The following is a 15,808-nucleotide window of genomic DNA, read 5'->3' as shown; positions in this document are numbered from 1 at the left end:
TTCATTTCCTGGGCAATATACGATACAACAGATGGATCCTTTGCGGCCTTGCTTACCTCAGAATTCATTGCGCGCCAGTGACGACAGGATTTTTTTGAGAAACATTGCAGAGAAACTGACTTATATCTTACTAAGAAGTGGTTTTATATAGTTTATACTCTTTATTATATACAGAAATGGACCAAGATTAACATATTTAGACAGTTAGTGAACACTGTTTTTTTTTTGGTTTTTTTGACAGTTGGCTAGACTGTCCCATTTAACAATGCTCAGTCTGACGTTCGCGCCTTCGAAGGATGCAGCCTCTGAATTGGGATACAGCTTCAACTTGATTCTTTCGAACACGTGTGCAATTGTGTTCATCTCCCGTCATCACAAACATGCACAGCGCATGATAGAAAACATGATGGGGGTCAATATATTATGTTTTTAAATCTTTTGATTATGCACAGAAGAGGGAACTGCTTGGGTTTACTGTATGTGCGTCGCATGAGGACGGCATTCTGCTGCTTGAAAACTGACTCTTGGGGAGACAGCAGATTGTGGACCATTCATTATCCGCTCTGATAGTACTCACTATGCTGCACGCTCACTCTTGCTTGTATCCAAGGTAAATCATCACCACTGTCATCAATTATAACGTGTTTTGTTTAACTATTGAAATTGCCATTGGCTAAAATGCATGCGCAGGTTACTTTACTTCCTGAACAAGTGCGCACCCGAGTTCGAGTTGCTTTCACATTCACGCGGATCATGCCACAGTTTCTATGATAGGCTCATTGCAACCGGTCCTCAAATCCACATGAATGCATCCACATGAATGGCTAAAACTTAACTTATAAATTTTGTCTTAAGCCATTTTCTCAAGTTATTTTCATTTATTTCTGGAATTCAGCTTCTTATAGAGCACAACTGCATCTCCGCACTTTCAATCTTCTGCTAGATGCAGCAAGGACAGCAAACAATCATAGCTGGGAATACTCACTGTTCTTCTTATACAGCAGCACTTCAAAGCAATTGGATTCATAGTTATCGAAGGTCTGTCTGACTTTGTCTATTGTCTTCTTGTCTGTCAGCTCGCCGTACATGAAACTGCCGGGAGGGACAGAGAGACATAAGAGTACAAGTCAAAAAAAGGTTGTGAGAGTGGGAGAAGTGGGTGGGAAAGGGAGAAGCAGGTGATGAAAATGAGCAAGACAAAGAGAGTTAGGGGAGCGCACACACCTGTGTGGCACACACATACGCTCGATAAACTCTACCTTGTCTTTCACTGTCAGTTAATTCACAGAGTGTGCACAAGGGGAGAGGCTGATGACACGGGCTGTCAGTTACTGAAGCCGCTCTATTTAACTTATGGAGGCTGGTCAAACAGTAGAAACGAAGCCCTTGTTCAGACAAGTTTCAAACAGGAGCAAAAACAAGGTATGGGTTTAAAGTTCTTGCAAATTGTGTGAATAAGGTGTCTGTGAACAGTGGAGTTTAAAAGTCTGAAATCATATTTGAAAATCTAGCATTCAAAATATGATTTTAACCTGGAAAAATACGATCGGTTATAGTTATAAACATAAAATTATATAGTTATAAACATAAAATTAATTTAAAAAATCATTAAAATTATTGCTTATCAAATAAGCAAATAGTGTCATTAAAGGGAGAAATACACACACACACACAAAAACATTTTACAATTTTCAATGAAATTCATATGCTTATTATATAATTTTGAATACAAAACTGGAAGCATCATAGTTTCAGACTTAGGGATAATACAATTTAATGATAACAAATGAGACATAGGCATACATCAAATTGCTTAAATTATCATTTGACTAAATATTTAAATTTACAAAAAATATATATATTTATTGGAAGACAAAAATGTTCAATAGACATTGGCAAAGCTGAAGATGTGAGAATGTGGGGTGGATCATTTTCATGATATATATTATATATTATATATTAGATTAAACTCACATTTGTTTTACCAAAATAGTGATTTTAGCAAATTACAACAGTCAGGACTGGAAGACTTTGCAACTTCTTTAGCATGCACGGAATTCCCCAGAAATTTCTTTTAAAAGATTTGCTTTGGATCTTATTATCACTTCAGCTTCCATAAAACCAAAAATACAGAGATTTATGGTGCATTTGAGTTTTGTGGCTATAAGCTATACTCAGAGATTTTTAGTATCAAATCTTCACCCTTATTGCTTTAGCTGACAAAGGCTTGTGCCAATTCTACCTCTAAAATTCCCATTGAATCCTTGAGTCAATCTGGAGTCTTATCACAGTCTGTAGGCAGATCCATATCACTGTATGTAGGCAGAGCCAAATCACTGTAGTTGGTATTTCTATTTCTGCTCCAATGATTGGCACCTTACTGAGCTTATTTAGCGCTAACAAGGTGTTCAGTGATAGCTCAGGAGAAATGCGCTCTCTGAGTGGCTAAATGGCGCAAGCAGATTCTACTATGGCTTAACGCAGCTGAACTGATGTGAGAAGTATGCTGTAGCAGCTTTGCTAACTCAAGCAGAGTGAGAAAATGACACTTCTGTCTCTAACACTTCACCAAATCATTCGAGTAACATCCTCACTCCTGTGATGAGTGAAACTGGCAGGAATAGAGAGGTTAGTACTCACTTGAAAAATAAATCAACAAAACAAAACAATCAAACTCTGTCCTTCCTGTCTTTCCACTACTTCACATTCTGCACTGCATTAGTTTAATAGATTTAGCTGAAGGTATCCAGGCATAATCTCTCTGGAAAAGTGTGTGAGGTTTCCTTTCCATATTTAAAACAATGTAATTCTGTAAAAACACATCATTTAGTTATGATGCACACTAATGCGTTTTTGAATCCTGCATGCCTTGCGAATATAAATGTATCTTTCACTGTCTGTCCTTGACTAAAGAATAAAGACAGGGTACAAGTAGACATTTGGGAGAGGGACTCACCTGCAGGTGCTACTCTTCTGCATGACCTCTGCCCTGTGGTAACCAGAGAGCTTGCAGAATCCGTCATTACTGTAAACTATAGGCCACTCCACGATTTGCGCATTCCCCAACAAGAAACTTGTCTCTGCATTGAAAAATAAGAGAAGGCAGAAGGACACATGTATTACTATGCCTAAATAACTATTACAGTATTTAGTATACATATTATTATCTTAATACATGGTTGGGTGTAGTTCAGAGATTCATGTCTCCAGTTAAAAACCAGTTTGTGTCCTGGTTTTTATTGCACTTCAGTTAAACCAGCTTTATGGAATTGATGGAATTAAAAAAAAACACACTTTAAATCAGTGGTCTCAAACTCAGTTCCTGGAGGGACACAGCCCTGCAGAGTTTAGCTCCAACCAGCTCCAACTAATACCTGCTTGGAAACTTCTAATAATCCTGAAGACCTTGATTAGCTGGGTTTAATTATGGATGGAGCAAACTGTGTAGAGATGTGGCCCTCCAGGGGCCAGTTGCATAAACATAGCCATTATGTTAAGACTGTGTCTTAAGAACTAGTAAGATCTACTAGAAGTTAGTTAGGGGTAATCAGTCTTACTGTTCGGTGTCAAATTAGACCAATCTACGTTTTTATGTTACTGACTTTAATAAGTTATTAACAGTTTTAAAGAATAAAATTGGATGACTAACTTGTAAGACTAGTCTTAACAGTTTATGCAACTGGCCACAGGAACTGAGTTTGAGACCAGTGCTTTAAATGGTTTAACAAATCTTAAAGGTACACTATGTAAATGTTGCCGCTCTAGCAGTTAATAAAGAAAACTGCATGTGTAGCATTGGAGCCGGAGCTACTTCTCTCTGTTTATGTCTATGACGAGTCACGCAGGTACTGGGCTACTCCGGAGCAGTGCCGACCCGAACCAGTCTAAAATAGTCCAAATATAAACACTTATTATAGGTGTACCATAGTGATTCAGGATAAGACAAAATATTTGAATAACAAAAACAGTTTTGTACCTTAAAATTAGTAATTTGTAGATGCTTTCCTGAAAGTCTAAACTCTCAGAAGCATAATTTTTAAGAACAGAATATAATTTCTGCATAGTTGGGACCTATGACACTATTAGCCCCCTGCTGGTAGGTGTTGTAACTGTGGTTAATGTGTTTTTTAAAGGAGACATATCATGCTTTTAAATCGTTCCTTTTTACATATAAATCATACATTTGTAGTCTATATAAAGCGGAACTGCAATGCTTGGGTCTGAATTCCTCATTATTATAGCTCCACAGGCCCCGTTTCTACCCCTTTTCTGATGTGCGTCTGACAGCAACTCGTTTCGATCTTTAAATACAATTGAGACACTTCATACCCCGCCCCCTCTCCAGGATGCAGAGGTTACACTCGGTTCAACTCCACCCCGTTCGGCCATTGTTCGGCCATTTTTGTAGTTTGATAGCAGAGATACGATTATCTAGCGGCACAGAAACTTTTTATTCACACGTTATTAACAAAATGTCAACAACGGAAGACTTGTCCAGCCAGCCTTACATGTTCGAGCCAGAGTCGGAGCCGGAGCGAGATGAAAATGAAGACGACGAACCTGCAGAACAACGTCTTCATATGAATGTATCGCAATGGTGTGTTACTGTATTTACACATGAAACTTTGGTCTTCCGACCTTTTACCACCGTGTCGATTTATTTTGATTAATATGTGCTAGGGAGAGAGAGCAAGACAGCGTCTAGTTTGGAGACGGTGTCTTGTTTACACTTTCGCCTGGCTCCGAAGAGAGAGAGTGAGTGCGCGCGACCGGGTCTCTCTCTCTGCTCGTTCTTTCAGTTAAACATGCGCCCTGTCCACAGTCTATGGCCCTGTCACAAGCGCGGCAGTTCATCTACATTAGACGGTGTAATGAAGCGTGTGGGTTACTACATCCAACAACCGAACATTTTAACTTACCCTCTCGTAACTTCTGCATCTTTGAGCTTGGACTACAAAATTGCAGCGAGAAATAAAAATGGCGGATTGCTCGAAGTGTTGGGCTGGAAGTCAATGTCCTTATTTGCCAGTTCCGCTGCAAATACTGTGACGTAATAGTTCACAAAACGTCATAGATAACAGAAAAATCGGAACAGGTTGAAAAATAAGGCCAAAACAGAATATAAAGATATCAACGAAGCACCTGAAGAGAATAATTTCAACTTTTCTGTACTTCTAAACACTCCAAATATACAACAAAATGCATTTAAGGGCTAAAAAAGTGGATTTAGCATATGTCCCCTTTAAAGAATTATCTTATGCTCATCATGGCTGCATTTATTTACTCAAAAATTCAGTAAGAACAGTAATTTTATGACAATTTTGACTGTTTTCTATTTTATTACATTTTTAAAAGTAATTTATTCTTGTGATGGCAAAGCTGAATTGTCAAAATCATTACTCCAGTCTTCACATGATCCTTCAGAAATCATTCTAATATGTCAATTTGCTGCTCAAGAAACATTTCTTATTATTATCAATGTTGAAAACAGTTGTGCTGCTTAATTTTTTTTTTTTTTTTTTTGTGGAAACTGTGATGCCTTTTTTTTTTCAGAATTCTTTTATGAAAATAAAAAATAAATAACAGCATATATTTGAAATAGAAATATTTGTACCATTATAAAAGGCTTTACTGTCACTTTTGATCAGTTCTATTGCATCAGTTCTTTGCTGAACAAAAGTATTAATTTCTTTTTAAAAGAAATATCTTACTGGTCCCTAACCTTTGAACAGTAGTGTATATATACATATATTTTCTTTTATTTATCAAAACAATATATACTAAATATACTAACTACAAACTAACATGTAGTGGTTAAATCTGCTAAATTAACCTATTTAACAAATTATGGTATAAAACTACATTTGTAGTTTTTGTAGATGTGTGACTGCAAAATAAATTTAAATAAATATCAAATAAAACAGCACATATAACATTTAGTCTAATCACGTGAGGTGGACAGACTCCTTTAAGCTCTCACCTTTCAATGGCACTTTGCTGAAAAGAAAAAAGACTTGAGTTTCAAGTCCTATTTTGGACTTAATTTGTGGAAACAGCCTTAATTAGTTAATTTTTTCATTTGACAAATTGAATTGCAGTGCAGTCTTGACATCAATGTAATTGATGCAAGGTGGTCTAGCCATAGCCGGTGGGTCAAAGACCTGAACATTGTTCCTGTGAGACTATGCCATTAAATAGACTAAGTCATCCTCTCTAGACTTCATTAGCGTTTTAGTGAGGCTAAAGCCAGCTGACTTCAGCCTCCCAACGCAGGTTTAAAAATAGCCAGGCAAAGAAGACATTACAGCACAAATCAGGACACAAATTGTCATAGAAATGTCTGTGACAATACAAATCCTTGCACAAATAAAGACACACACAAACAGAATCACCTTGGCTCACACATACACACAAGGCTTTTATACTGCGGCAGAGCTACAGTTCTCTCTGGACACATGCAGTCCCCCCCTGAGGAAGAGAGAGAGAGAGAGAGAGAGAGAGAGAGAGAGAGAGAGAGAGAGAGAGAGAGAGAGAGAGAGAGAGAGAGAGAGAGAGAGAGAGAGAGAGAGAGAGAGAGAGAGAGAGAGAGAGAGAGAGAGATAGAGAGAGAGAGAGAGAGAGAGAACGTGGCATTTGACACAGCCATTTAAAAAAAAAGTGGCTGCTTCTCTCCTCCATTGAATAGTCTCCATTATCTCTCCTCCTCCTCCTCCTCTTTCAGTTTGCCTCCGCAGGACCAGCTGAAAGGAGAAGCGGAAAGGATAAAGTGAAGTGCTGTCCCCTTGAGGAAGGAGAGTGGAAACTCATTACAGCGGTCTCCACGCCATGGCCCCTGCCCTTGGATCACGGGCCAATTGCGAGGAAGTACTGTACTCCCTGAGGATGCAAGAGACCCAAATCCTGTTTTGCAGATCAGGGCTCGGATATGATAATCATGTAAAGCTCTGTCACTGATGATATATCATATTCTCAGCCAAGACAGCACGTTCAGACTAATAAAGATTCTGGCAAGAAGTCAAGCATTAATAACTAATATAGAAAAGGAGTTCAGGCGAGTGGAGCAGTCACTTCCACAGCATAACAATAACAAAGAATAGTCTTTGAGAGGAATGACTGTTGGGTTGACTGAGATGTTGTAGCAATGAGAGTCATAACAGTTTAGATTTTTTATTGCCATTTTAATTATTTATTTTTTGTTAATTTGTTAGAATTATTTTTTATTTATTTTAGTTTTCTCAATTTTTACATAGCCCCTAAAGGGACATGGTGAAGGGTAAATCTTTTTTTTTTTTTTTTTTTCAATCAGAGGTGTAAAGAGTACATGAAAACCATACTTGTAAGTAAAAGTACAGACACCTTACAGCGGACATGACTCCATTACAAGTCACAATACCACTTGAGTAAATCTTAGAGTGTCTGATTTTAACAGCACTTATAGGCTCAAAGATGCACTAGTCCTCGACACCTAAGAGACATGCCAATTAAAATTTTAAGAAACAGTTGATTTGTGAGGAGAACGATCACGTTTATTCAGAAAAAAATGAACTCCTCAATATTGCAATCGACACAAGAGCCTCTTATCCGTCTACAAAGACTCAAGTCTCAGTTAAGCTCAAGTGCTCAAAAATGGCAAAAGTTAACCAATATCCTTCAAAAGTTCTCTTCATAACGCATAAATAAAATAATATTTCATATAATTAAAACCTAAAAAGGTCAAAGCCTACTTGCACTGGATATGCTGGTTTCAGCCTCATCAGCAGCTGCAGCAATGTCCTCATCTCATATAAACACCTGTGATTCACTGCTAATGCACTAGCATTCACTTAATGTAGCCTTGTTGGCAAGTTGAGGTAATTAGGGCAAAACGCACAAGACATGCCTTTTTACTGGAAAATAAAAATTAATTCAAAATATTAATAACAACTATAATGATATCTCAATGGTACAAAATAACACTGGCTCACAAAACTTTTGCGGTAAATGCTTAAGTGAGCGAGTTCAAGGTTTCTCTGGGAACACAAAAGTTTGAGTGAAAGCAAAAGCAAAGAAATAATATTTTTTCTCATTTCTCATACTTTATCCATCACCACGGACAAGTTGGACAAGTTTTCAATCTGTCAATGTTGGTTTTAATTTTTTCAGAGCTTTCTATCTTTTATTTTGGTTATAGTCTGGCTGCCAAAGTTAATGCACTAGTATAATTTCAAAATTTCAAATGAAATTTCTCAGGACACTCTACTGTTATAGTGGTATGTTTAATGCAGGTAGATTTTAAAGGTTTCAAGCTTTATAATATACTATATATCAACAAATTATTATGAACATTTATTTATAATTAAAATTATATGGACAAAGACAATTGAAACAATTGAACCACGCTGTATAAAGCAATGCAATACACAGACGGCACACATCCAGATCCACCTCAAGGCAAAAAGAGCATCCATTTCACAGGCCATAAGAGGACACAGCTGTTTTGTCTGGCGGCATGTAAAATCAATGGAATATTGAGGCTAGAAAGACTTTAATCTTTATAATCTCACTTGAGGCAAATTAACACTTAGGTTTACTAGGTTTACCTGTGTCTCTATTGAATTAGTCTTGTTGTTTTTAAGAGCAGCTCATGTCAGCTGATTCAGACCTTAAACAGCCCAAGTGGTTGTAACACACACATTGATTACACTTCCAGATCCACGTGAAGCATACGGCAGTCCATCAGCACTTTATGTGTAATATGGGATGCTGCCGAAAGCTTATTGTGTAAATGGTGAATAAGAGGCATATTGACAGCGATGAAAGACTTAGTGATGTGCGTGCCAACCCCACGTGGGAGGCCAACAGACAGCTGCTAGGTTGCTCCCACAATTCCACAGCAGTGTGTTTACAGGAAAAACATCTCATATCAGCATGCACATGGCCACATTTACATATGTACATATCATTTTCTTTCCGCTTTACTTGCCCACTCACACAAACTCATGAAACAGCTGCATCTTCTTTTGCACAACACATGTAAATGCACTATAAAAAGAAATTGGGAACAGTTACACATCAATGCTGAGAAACGTGATGCGTTTTTAAGCTTTTTTGCACTGGATGACTTATACATTTCAGAAACAAATTTAGTGTTCATATTTTTAAATGTCATCAGTTATGTGTATGACGGAAATTAAAAACTGTGAGGAAGAGAAAATCAAGGCAAATAGTTATTAATATTATATGAAATAGTTATGTTTAGATGCATGTAAAAACTGCATAAAAAAACCTCACACAAACATCAATAACGGTAGCAAGTTATAATCTGATTGACTGCCAACTTTCTTTTTTCTATCAGTCAGAAATTAACAACACATATTTTACGGTGAGACTGTCTGACTAACATTTAAAGAGTCCAACCACAGTTTGTTTGTTTGCCTATAGGGGCGTGTTTAATAAAATATATATTTAATTTAAACCTGTCCCTAAATGCCTCTAGATAAATACTGTGTATATATATATATATATATATATATATATATATATACTCACCTAAAGGATTATTAGGAACACCATACTAATACTGTGTTTGACCCCCTTTCGCCTTCAGAACTGCCTTAATTCTACGTGGCATTGATTCAACAAGGTGCTGAAAGCATTCTTTAGAAATGTTGTCCCATATTGATAGGATAGCATCTTGCAGTTGATGGAGATTTGTGAGATGCACATCCAGGGCACGAAGCTCCCGTTCCACCACATCCCAAAGATGCTCTATTGGGTTGAGATCTGGTGACTGTGGGGGCCATTTTAGTACAGTGAACTCATTGTCATGTTCAAGAAACCAATTTGAAATGATTCGAGCTTTGTGACATGGTGCATTATCCTGCTGGAAGTAGCCATCAGAGGATGGGTACATGGTGGTCACAAAGGGATGGACATGGTCAGAAACAATGCTCAGGTAGGCCGTGGCATTTTAAATATGCCCAATTGGCACTAAGGGGCCTAAAGTGTGCCAAGAAAACATCCCCCACACCATTACACCACCACCACCAGCCTGCACAGTGGTAACAAGGCATGATGGATCCATGTTCTCATTCTGTTTTCGCCAAATTCTGACTCTACCATCTGAATGTCTCAACAGAAATCGAGAATCATCAGACCAGGCAACATTTTTTCCAGTCTTCAACTGTCCAATTTTGGTGAGCTCGTGCAAATTGTTTCCTATTTGTAGTGGAGATGAGTGGTACCCGGTGGGGTCTTCTGCTGTTGTAGCCCATCCGCCTCAAGGTTGTGCGTGTCGTGGCTTCACAAATGCTTTGCATACCTCGGTTGTAACAAATGGTTATTTCAGTCAAAGTTGCTCTTCTATCAGCTAGAAATGGTTGTGCGTGAAAATCCCAGTAACTGAGCAGATTGTGAAATACTCAGACCGGCCCGTCTGGCACCAACAACCATGCCACGCTCAAAATTGCTTAAATCACCTTTCTTTCCCATTCTGACATTCAGTTTGGAGTTCAGGAGATTGTCTTGACCAGGACCACACCCCTAAATGCATTGAAGCAACTGCCATGTGATTGGTTGATTAGATAATTGCATTAATGAGAAATTGAACAGGTGTTCCTAATAATCCTTTAGGTGAGTGTATATATATATATATTCCTTAAACCCACCCCTTAAAAACAAACAAACTGTGGTTGGTCACTTTAAATGTCAATCAGACAGTCACTTCCTGCTGAAGATGGAAGTTCTTTGCTGTGTCCGAATATGCCAACATCCATGCTATAAAGTAGGTGAAAAACAGTGTGTGAGTTGAGTAGTATGTCCGAATTCATAATATTCATTAAACAGGTGGAAAGTACCTGGATGGCCTACCACTTCCAGAGAGATTCTGAAGTGTGCATTCAATGAGCACTTTACTGTCCCATGAGGCCATGGGAGAGGATTTGTGAATGGAGGTGAAGCAACGCGACTGATGCCATAAGTCACAAGACAATGACAACATGGCGGATGTACTGTAGTACATCCGAATTAAATTCATACTACACAGATTCATACTATTTAGAACATACTTTTTTAACAGCACAATGTAGTACCTATTACTCAGTATGTGATTTCGGACACAGCAAAAAGTTGCAACAATTGAGGATCAGGTCCTGATCTTATGCCACAGGTCAAGCGTCTGACTACGCAAGACTAAAATAATGCTGACAATCAATAAACCTCAACAGCATAATGTCAGCAAAAGACAAAATTATGCATCATAATGCAATCCACACAGTTTATTCCTGCTGCAATGCATGCTGGGAATGTGCAAGTCAGTAATATTTTTCATTATGAAACTGTTTGTTCAACCGACCCTCTAAGGCTATAGCAACAACATTTGAGGGAAATATTATTGGTCTCACACGTGTTTTTATGTATCCAAATTCACATTTCTTAGCATTTGTGACTCAAAATCATGCTATAGAAAATGTTATTCTTTGACATTTGGAATGCAGTGTTCTAACAAGAAAGACTGAATGCATGATTCAGATTAAAAACTTTTAAGTTTGACAAAAGAGGGTAGCAGACTTATAAATTGCACTGATTATTAAACGCTGTGCGATAGACTCTCTGCTTTGAGACAATTTGTGACCTTTTCTCTGGCTTCATCGCCTCTCGCTGTCATTCTTTATCCCTCTTTAATTCTCTATTCAATTACGGTGTGACACTTTGTGTGTGTCAGCATTTGACTCCATTACTTCCAGCAAGAAGAGAGATGTCCATGGCGTGTGCATTAGGAAATAACCACTGCCAATCTCCGACCTAAGGTCCTGCCTTAAGCAAACGGCTTTGAGGATCGTTGTCAATTTAATCTCAAGCGTACACTTAGGAATTGCAATAGGGAAGGTTCAGGCCAGGTCTGACGAACTTTGAGATTTCCTGAGGGCTAATATGTCACTTTTTTATAATACACAATTTGCCACAAGTTTATTTCAGCTTCACAAATGGCCCGTTTTATTATGTTTAAATGTTATAAATACATCTGGCCAAGCTGACTTAGAATCAAGCCAAAGACAAATCAGGTGGAGAACCCCAGTCTCATGAATCATTCACTGCTTTACCAATTGGTGGCAGTTTTTGAGCCTACTGTACAGTGTGTTTTATGGGACATACACTACAGTAAGATTTTTTATTAGGCAAGGATGTATTAAATTGAGCAACAGTGACAGACAGTGAAGACTTTCTCTTTCAAATAAATGCTGTTCTTATGAACTTTCTATTCCTCAAAGAATTAAAAAAAACAGTATCACAATTTATACAAAAAAAATATTAAGCAATTACACAATGTTTCAACATAATAATAAATGTTTCTTGAGCATGATTTCTGGATCATGTGACACTGAAGACTGGAGTAAAGATGCTGAAAATTCAGTTGGGCCATCACAAGATTAAATTATTTTTAAAAATATATTAAAATAGAAGTTATTTTAAATTGAAATAATATTTCACAACATTACTGTTTTTACTGTATTTTTTATCAAATAATTGCAGCATGTTAAGAAAAAAGAAAGATCATTTCAAAAAAATCGTTAACACTTTATTTTAAGGTGTCTTTGTTACACTGTTATATATTTAAGTACTGAGTAATATTAAGTAACTACATGTACTTACTATAGGGTTAGGGTTAGGATGAGGGTTTAGTTTAGGGTTAATTGCATACAATTATGCATAATTTATAGTTATTACTACATTTATTACATGTAACATGTGTGACGACGGCACTGTAAAATAAAGTGTTACCAAAAAATCGTATCGACCCCAAACTTTTAAATGGTAATGTAGTGAGCCGCATTGTTCTTTTTTTTAAACTAATACTTTTAATGGGTTAGTGCGACATATTGAATTGGACGTGACCGCAAGAGAATGTTTGATTTTTCTTTTTAACTCTTTCTTTTTAACTCAGAGTCAGTTTCATAATCAGTTCAAAGATAATCAATACAACAACATCAATATGCTCAGAGATAAAGAGTAAAAGATGTAGGCTAAACCTGACATTTAGAAAAATACATAATGCTGAAGTCCTTGAGGTCCTTCAACATTACGGGCTGATCTGAGTTACAGAATCGACCTGAGCCTCCTGTTGCATTTCTTTATCTAGCCAGAAACTTCTTTTCACATGGAAACATTTGCTAACAATCGGAATTTGCATTCAGAGTTTACACCTTTCGTGAGCAGGAGACCATTTGCCTGGAAGACCCACCCTCCTTTGTGTGCAAGTTATCTCTAAACTCTTAAAAACTTTATTACCTTTTGGTTTGCATTTGTACCAGTCACACTGAGACATTTCAAATGATACCAAATATGTATAATACTGTATGATAATTATTCACATTAAACCATATAGATTCTTGGGTGAATTTTGGTGATCTCAGTATGAGGGAGAAGGGACGGGGGAAGAGGGAAGGAAATGTAGATTAGGATGATTCTGAGGTGAGACTTGCGTCTCGATAGAGCAGAAGAGTGAGTTAAAATGTTAATTTCCTTTGTTCTCTCAGAGAGTTGCCCTCTCTTCCAGTTTTTCCCGCCTTACAAGTTCATGAGTCATATGGAACATTCTATGGTATTTTATGGCGCTTTTTGCTCTTTTTGGGTCTTGATAGATCTAGTCCCCATTTATGTATATTGGGTATATTCTAATCTAAACACTTTCTACAAATCAAATTTTGTCCTGCCCCGGAAGTAAGTTTGTAATGGCATTCTGTTGGGGTTTAGCGAGTAATTAATGACAGAATTTTCTTATGGAAAACAACCTGCAGTTAAACTTAAGTGAGATAGTGGAGTTGGTGGTGGATTTTCATACAGCAACCATTCAGAATGAACAAATTGGGACGGTACAAAGCCACAAATACATAGAAAATCCATCGAACAGCAGACTGGACTGACAGCACAGCGAGGCTGTAGAAGAAAACCTAGAGCAGCCTGTACTTTCTGAGGGAGCTGTCAGAGATGTTCTACTCTACGCTAGAAAAGAAGATGGTGGGGCAATTGGAGACCGTAACAAACAATTCACCAAGTACATGCTCCCTACAGCTGCCATTAGGAGGTGCAAAGTGTCTTCTCCAGCTCTCCGCAGCATGTTACTGGCGGTCACTGCAGTGGGGAGTAATGCCAATAAACAAGCGTACATTCTTCTATTTTTGGATCCATTAGCATTCAGATTTTTCTGTGTATGTGATGCTATTGCATTGTGTGTGTTCTTGCACTGCTTACGTGGAAGCAGGTTGGTACACCTGCTTCTGGGTGAAAGGACGACTACAGGGAAAGTGGAAGAAGAAACAGACCCTATTAAGATAAACCTATATTTACAAGGAGTACACCATTTTTAGCGCCTGAAAAATAAATTTATGTTAGCCATTATGGACCACAAGCATGTAAAAAAATAATAATAATAATTTTAAGTTTAGATACACATCAGATATTGGTTTCCTCCGGTTTATTGAACGCAAAACACAACCAGCTCTCTGAACTGGTAAACAGTGGTTAGCACGTTCTTTTTTCTGCTTTGGTTTGGCATGGATATCTTTTTTCCTCACTAGTCTTATGATCTTCTTAAGGTTTTTTTTTTTTTGGTTCTCTCAAAAGTTTCCTTTTACCAAACAAACCCTACTTTATCAATTCCTCTAGCTTCCCTTTCATAAGTTTGTTGCTGAAGTATGTATGTAATATGATGTGTGTAATAAATGCTTATTTATTTTACTTATCTTTTTAAACCGTAAACATCCCTTTTCAGTGTGTGTGTGTGTGTCTTTCTCTCTTTGAGAGTGTGTAGTGTGCATGTATACCTTACACTGTGACAAGCGTTACAAAAGAGCAAGCTGAGGATGGCCAGGGGCAACCATGCTCAGACGAGCTGTGGTACATTATTACATAAGCCCCATACGCAATACGCAAATGAACAGTTCTAAGGAGGTAGGAAAAGAGAGAGAATAAATGAGTACAAGAATGGGAGAAAGTATACAGCACTGCATACTGAAAATAACAACAACAATAAAAACAATAATAATTATTATTATTAAAAATAAATATATAATACAAAAATAAAAAATGAATAAATAAATTAATTAAATAAATAATTTAAATAAATTAAAATAGAATAATAAAAAAAAAAACTTAACCCATATAACCAAACATATGCAATTTGTTCTTGGAATTGTAAGCCTTGAAAGCTGGTTCAGCAGGTATGGGTTTCCTCAATGTGAAAAAGCACTTGTGAAATCGTTTAATTTTCCAGTCAGTGAGAGCTCCTGCTGTCACTGGTTATTAGCCAAACATCAACCTGACTACAAAAAGTAACTTCTTTAACACATTATAATTCACCACAGTTGTTTCTATGCATACATAAGAAAATTGGAGAGAAATATGCACTGCTTTTGCTGTTCTAACAAGAAAAAAAAACCTTATAAAAGTTGACTTTGTTTGCCCCCAGCTGTGTGTCTCGATTGCCCTAAGTGTACTGGCAAAATTCAAACAAACTCTTCTGTCCCCAAACAAAGGAGAAGAGCAGGGAGGATCTGCAGGGTAAATGAGGGACAGAGACACAAAGCCTCAGAAACACCTGAACTCGTCAAAGGCTTCATTATTTTGAGGTAGACATGCTGCGTATGATGATATAAGAGGTATATGAAAAACAAATTGCCTGAACAATTTGACGAATTGACTGAATTATGCTCAAAGATTGGATCATTTTTGGCTATTACATAATTGACAATAATGAAGAGTTTTGATTGCTTAACTTTTTACGCCTCGTTCAACCAGCCAACTGCAATTTAAAGCCTGGGGTGTTTTGGGG

General features: G+C 37.3%; 1 protein-coding gene across 1 annotated transcript in view; it reads right to left on the bottom strand.

The window, feature by feature from the left end:
- Positions 1–15,808, bottom strand: part of kcnh5a (potassium voltage-gated channel, subfamily H (eag-related), member 5a) — a gene marked incomplete at its 3' end in the record, with an annotated part of 89,754 nt that overhangs the window by 71,422 nt on the left and 2,524 nt on the right. The window contains exons 2-3 of the mRNA XM_079888382.1: positions 2,957–3,080; positions 986–1,092 (exon numbers count right to left, since the gene is read on the bottom strand). Of these exons, the coding sequence (XP_079744508.1) occupies positions 986–1,092; positions 2,957–3,080 (231 nt within the window). The remainder of the gene's footprint in view (positions 1–985; positions 1,093–2,956; positions 3,081–15,808) is intronic.

Source organism: Squalius cephalus (assembly GCF_949319135.1).
Source record: "Squalius cephalus genome assembly, chromosome: 12".
Lineage (NCBI taxonomy): Eukaryota > Metazoa > Chordata > Actinopteri > Cypriniformes > Leuciscidae > Squalius > Squalius cephalus.
This window is presented reverse-complemented; position numbering and strand designations above follow the sequence as displayed.